General features: G+C 59.3%; 1 protein-coding gene across 1 annotated transcript in view; it reads right to left on the reverse strand.

Annotated features, from left to right (window-relative positions):
* The window catches only part of AAAS (aladin WD repeat nucleoporin), a gene marked incomplete at its 5' end in the record, with an annotated part of 8,270 nt that extends 3,284 nt beyond the window's left edge, over positions 1-4,986 (reverse strand). The window contains 11 exons of the mRNA XM_009636620.2: positions 126-219; positions 785-875; positions 1,044-1,104; positions 1,345-1,469; positions 1,746-1,866; positions 2,051-2,194; positions 2,932-3,030; positions 3,569-3,615; positions 3,988-4,079; positions 4,256-4,311; positions 4,859-4,986. Coding sequence (XP_009634915.1) covers positions 126-219; positions 785-875; positions 1,044-1,104; positions 1,345-1,469; positions 1,746-1,866; positions 2,051-2,194; positions 2,932-3,030; positions 3,569-3,615; positions 3,988-4,079; positions 4,256-4,311; positions 4,859-4,986 — 1,058 coding nt within the window. The remainder of the gene's footprint in view (positions 1-125; positions 220-784; positions 876-1,043; positions 1,105-1,344; positions 1,470-1,745; positions 1,867-2,050; positions 2,195-2,931; positions 3,031-3,568; positions 3,616-3,987; positions 4,080-4,255; positions 4,312-4,858) is intronic.
* Positions 4,987-5,404: the final 418 nt, after the last annotated feature.

Raw genomic sequence — 5,404 nt, forward strand, 5'->3', positions numbered from 1 at the left:
AGCAGTGAGCCCCCCCCGGGCTCAGCCAACATCCCCCGCGCTGGGGGGCTTGCTGCCAAGGGGGGGCACGGACCCCCTCCACCTCCCGGGGAGCACGTTAGGGCAACAGACACAGCCAGCCCCACCTCTCCTCGCCGTAGAGCGTCTCGAAAGTGGTCTCCGACAGATCTGCCACGATGGAAGCTGTTTTTGAGCCTCCCACTTGTCCTTGCATCTCCCCTGAAACAAAACAGCCTGGTCACTTCTTGTCCCCTGCTCGAATTACTACATGGGTCATCTCACTCCATAAATCACACTTTTATTTCCCAAGCGATACATAATTTATCTCTGTTTCTTCGAGCAGCTGTGGAGCTACATGCTGCTATCCCAGCAGCATCTGCCGATGGCTGGGATGGAGGACAGGGAAGTTTCCCCTCCACAAACATCAGGACCTCCATGGGGAAAAAAAAAGCCAAAAGCTGGGCATTGAACCTACTGGAGAAGTTTCCCTGCAAAGCGTTGATGACTGTAAGATCACCACTGCAAACAAAAAGCAGCGTGGGGGGGGCAGAAACTCAACCCCACAGAGATTCTGTGCTTTGAGAGACCCCCGAGACACCCTTCTCCCTGTGTGTCCTTGGGTTTGCCTCCATCCTTTTGTGCCCAGCAGGCTGGGAAACGCAGTTAATAAGCAAAAAGCACCTCTGGCCGAGCCCAGCCGCGGCCAAAAGCAAGAGGATTGCTTGGAGACCAGCCTCTGGCGCTTGGAAAGCTTCACCTCGGCAGCCAGCTCAGGCAGACTCACCCCGGTACTCGGAGAAGGACAAGGAGTAGATGACAGACTCGCCCAGCACCGTGAAGAGCAGTCGGCTGCCGTCAGGGCTCCAGCACCCCGTCTGTGGGACACAGAGCCAAGTTGATGCCCACTACCCAGGCTGGGGAGCTGGCAGCTTGGTTTTGGAACCAGTTGGAAATTGGGAAGTTTTACTACACCACCATACAGGCACCCGAGGGCCTTGGAGGCAACATCTGCCCCGCACGGGTGGGAAATGCCCCCATCCTACCTGGCAGCGTCCTTTGATAGTGGGCCACCGCTCGCACGTCCACATCTGAGCCTCCCACACTCTGGAAGAGAGACAAACTGAAGTGAGCGGGATAAATTCCTGGGATCTGCCCCAATCCTGCTGCTCCAGGAGGAGTCTAAGATGCCAGACCCGATTACCCACCCATTTTCCCCCTGCCACATCAGACGCAGTAGGAATGGGAGCAGTTAGGACACAAAGAATCCAGATCCCCTTGGTTTTGGAGCAAACGAGAATGATAATAAGGGCTGAAATAAAACATTTTGCAGGCGGGGGAGCTCACCTGAACACTGCGGAGGGAGTGGCTGCCAGGACCTTGCTGCCATCCGGTGACCAAGCCAAGTAAGTGACGCCACCACCCCCAAACCACTGCAGCTGGACGCAGTTTTCAGTGGACACGTCCCACACCTGGAGGAGGGGACAGTGAGGAGGATGATAAAGACGCCAGGACCTGAACGCTGACCGGGTAGTTTGCACAGCCTTGGGCGAGTTTTTGTGTGGATTAGGGAATACAGACTGATGCCTTCGGGTCTAGTTCAAACTGAGGAGCTGCCTAATCCACCCCCTGAGGAAATGCTGCCTGTCCCCAGCAGTCCTGCAGCCAAACCATCCCATGGTGACCCCGCGGTGTGTTCACGGTTCCGGTATCCCAGACGCAGCACCCCGGGAGGTACAGCCTCTTACCAGCATGGCTGTGTCGACCGGTGACGCCGAAAGCAGCAGCTCCCCACTGGGAGCCCAGGCCAGGCTGGTGACGGGGCTGTGCCCGGGGTAGGACAGCACCTGAGCGCAGCCCGATGATGGTCTGGAGGGAAGGAGAGAGAAACCGTCGCCATTGATTGTGGGAAGGGCTGGCCCACCTACCACTGAAGGCTGGAGTTGTGTCCGTAGGCAGGACGGGCACCTGCCTGGAATTAACCCAAAGCCAACCCAAACGGGCTCGCAACAGCCCGCGGTGGCAGGGCTGGGAAGACACACGGAGCTGTCACCTTGTGGAGAGGGAGGTGGGATCCAGGTGCCACACCAGGACGCAGGTCTGGCAGGCAACAGCAAGGATGGAGGCACAAAGCGGCTTCCAGGCCATGGCGGCCACGTTCCTCTGCAGGCGATGCTTCAGCGAGGGGATGGTGGCGCTGCCGGAGAGGAGGGAGGCGTGACAAGAGGGAAAAACGGGGGATCAGAATCCTCACACCGCCTAGGGAGGGGTGTGGACCGTCTCCCGGTGTCCCCTCTCCAGCTCTGACCACAGTGGGGGCCTAAAAGCTTAGAGTGGGAGTATGGGAGTGTGGATGTGCCCCACTGTGACCTGCTCCCGTGGCAGGGCGGGGGGACAGATGCAATCCCAGCCAGGTGACACCGGTGCCGTGAGCCAGAGCACACCTCGTGCAGTTAAGCACCATGTCCCGTGCTGCCCACGGCCCAGCCCCGGGGTGGGAGATGGCACTTGCTGGCTTGAAATCCCAGCTGGGGGAGAGTGCCCCGGCGGGGAGGCGCGGGGCAGGGTGGGGGGCCCGCCGGGGGGGGCTTTTTCCTGGCCGTGTTGCTACTGCAGCCTGTGCCGGCCCAGGCTGCCCCCAGCAGCAGGGAGGGAAAGAAAAAAAACCAAAGCTTAAATAAGAGCAGAGATTTTTGGAGATGTCCTTGCAGAGCTCCTGCTACATCTGGGGACAGACGGTGGCAGTGAGAGCAAAGCTCAAGTGAACACTGAGGCAGCACAGGGCAGAGACGCCAGGGGAATCCTCAGTAGGTGCTGGAGGTGGATGTGAGAGGGCGAAACGGGGAGCAGGGGGTCTGTGGAGGCACCCCCCCCCGAGGAGCGGCATCTCCAGGGATGTGGCCAGTGGTGCCCGAGGAGCAGCCCAGCCCTCACCTGTTGGAGTTGTAGACCCGAATGGAGTCATCCAGAAGAGCCACAGCAAACTTGCTGGTGTGGGGGTGCCAAGCGAAGGCCCGGATGGTGCAGCCGGCCCTGGAGGAAGGGACAGGGCAGGGTGAGGCACGTCAGCTGCCGCACCGGCGTTTCGGGCTCAAGGCAGCGGTGATGGACTCTTAAGCATTGGGCATAACCACCCAGCAGCCCCCCCAAGGCCAAGAAAGGCAGTTCCCAGCATCACCAGTAAAATAAAACTTCCTTTCCGCTGCTGAATGGGACCATTTTCTCTGATAAATTCCCCGTTCCTGGCAATTATTCACAGGGCTCTGCCGAGGGGCCGGTTAACAAACAGTCTGGGGTCAGTATTTGAAGGAATTTTCCAAGCCCCGATCTGGTTTAATGCTGTTTCCCCCACATGCAGCACATCGGGGCAGTGCTTTGCCTCTCACCGTCGTACACAAACTGGGGCAGCCAGAGGCCACGGGGGAAATATTTGCCCTAACGTCTGTCTAACGGGGAAGCTGAGCACATGGGAAATGGGGCGATCCTGTCCTTGTACCCCTACCCCTTTCACTCCAGACCCCGTTTCGCCGGCGCCCAGAGGCACGGCAATTTCACAACACGCAGGACTCACCAGTCCACCGCCTGGGAGAACGCCGCGATCATGTCTTCGCTGGTTAGCTTCGGGGGAGAAGAGTTAACACCAAGCTGGCAGCGCATGCGAGAGCGGGAGCTGCCTCTGGTGCAGAAGTGAGGACCCCCCCCCTGCTATCCAAACCCCCTCCTTCCCTCTCCCCCCACCTCGATTTCGGTCTCTCTTGGAGCACTTTGCTGTCCTAATGCTTTTTCAGCGCCCATTCTCCTCCCTTTGGCAAAGGAAACCCGCAGCGTTCACACCTGGGCACCCCCAGGAGGGATATCTTATTGTGTTTTCAGCTGGGAAGCACCCACCCGCTATCCAAACCAGCCTCCTGGCACAGGGTCGGCAGCGCAGGAGGTGCCGCATCGTCCCCGCCTTCCCGAGCACGAGGTTTAAGTCCTGAAAAGACTCACTGAGAGGTGGGGGAACAAGGAGCCGTGCAGCGAGGAGAGCCAGTGGCACACAGCTAGCGTGTAGCTCGAGCCCGTCTTCACCCACTGCAGCCCTGCGGAGAGAAAAGGACCATCGCCACTGCCACGGCCTTCAACGAGAGGCCCAACAGGCAGAGGAAACGCAGGCAGCTGCAGCAGGCAGGGATATTGGAAAAGGGGATGAAGGGAACGGAAGGATCCAGAGAGACCTGGGAGATCTCCAGGTCCTCCATGAGCAGCCTGGACTCACCCTCCTCCTCGGCGCTGGCGATCTCTTTCAGCACCCCGCACAGCCCCACGTCCCGCCTGTGGCAGAAACCTGGGTCAGCCTCCCTCGCACTGGCAACACGAAGCCCAGCCACTTCTCATCCCCCCATCCCTTCAAAATCCCCCCAAAACTGCTAAGAACCCCCCCCAAGGCCCCCAACAAATCACCGGTGACTGCTGGACCTGCCCCTAGCTGTATCATGCCCCCCCCCAAAGCCCATGAGCCCCCCCCAAGGCCTCCAAACCAGCTCTCCCCCCTCAGCTGGGGGCACTCACCCCAATCACCAGTGACTGCTGGACCTGCCCTCAGCTGTGCTGAGCTCCCAGCTGTGTCATGACCCCCCCAAAACTCCCCTGGGAAGCTCAGACCGGGGTGTTGTGCAGCTGGGGGCTGGCTATGCCCTCCCACCGCTCGTGGGCAAGCGCTGATGGAGCAGCGAGGCCTCTGCCCTGCTCCTGGGCGAGGAGGCTGCAGGACAGGTAGGGGGAAGTGGGGTGTGAGTGCAAATATTAAGTGAACGCCAGCTCCTGGCTTCGCCTCCCGCAGGCTTGGCTGGTTTTTTTTGGGGGGGGTGGGTGCACTCACCAGGCGCTCAGGCATCTCTTCCAGAGGGATTCGCGGTGGTGGATGAAGGCCGGCCGGGTGCTGTGCTCCAGCCGGCTGTGAGCCTTGAGGGTTTCCTTGGGCAGGCTGAGGACGGGCAGGTCTGCCAGCTGCAAGGACGGATGGACGCGAGGACAGACACAAACAGGTTAACAAAAGGACCTTTGTGAAGCCAGCTGTAGATCCATCTTAAACTGCTAGCATCGTGTTTTAGGTTAACTTACTAATCATGTGAAGTAAACTATAGATAAGAAACTAGCACTGTAGGGAATGGGGAAGAGGAGAGGTGAGTAGCAAATGGCCCATCTTTGTTACAGGCCTTGGAAGGCAGCGTAGGAGAACAAAGCATCCAGCACTTTGTTGGTACGGGGGATAGCCAACATGGGGGATGGCAAACATGGGTAGCCAACGTCGGTACAGGGGGTAGCCAAGGATGGGGAGCGGGCTGGTACTGGCTGTGTTGTTCTGACAGTGGAATAAGGGATGAAGAAACACCCCAAGTGCGAGCCTGTGGGCTGAGGGAAACCC

The sequence above is a fragment of the Egretta garzetta genome, unplaced genomic scaffold, assembly GCF_000687185.1.
Source record: "Egretta garzetta isolate BGI_Z169 unplaced genomic scaffold, ASM68718v1 scaffold794, whole genome shotgun sequence".
Lineage (NCBI taxonomy): Eukaryota > Metazoa > Chordata > Aves > Pelecaniformes > Ardeidae > Egretta > Egretta garzetta.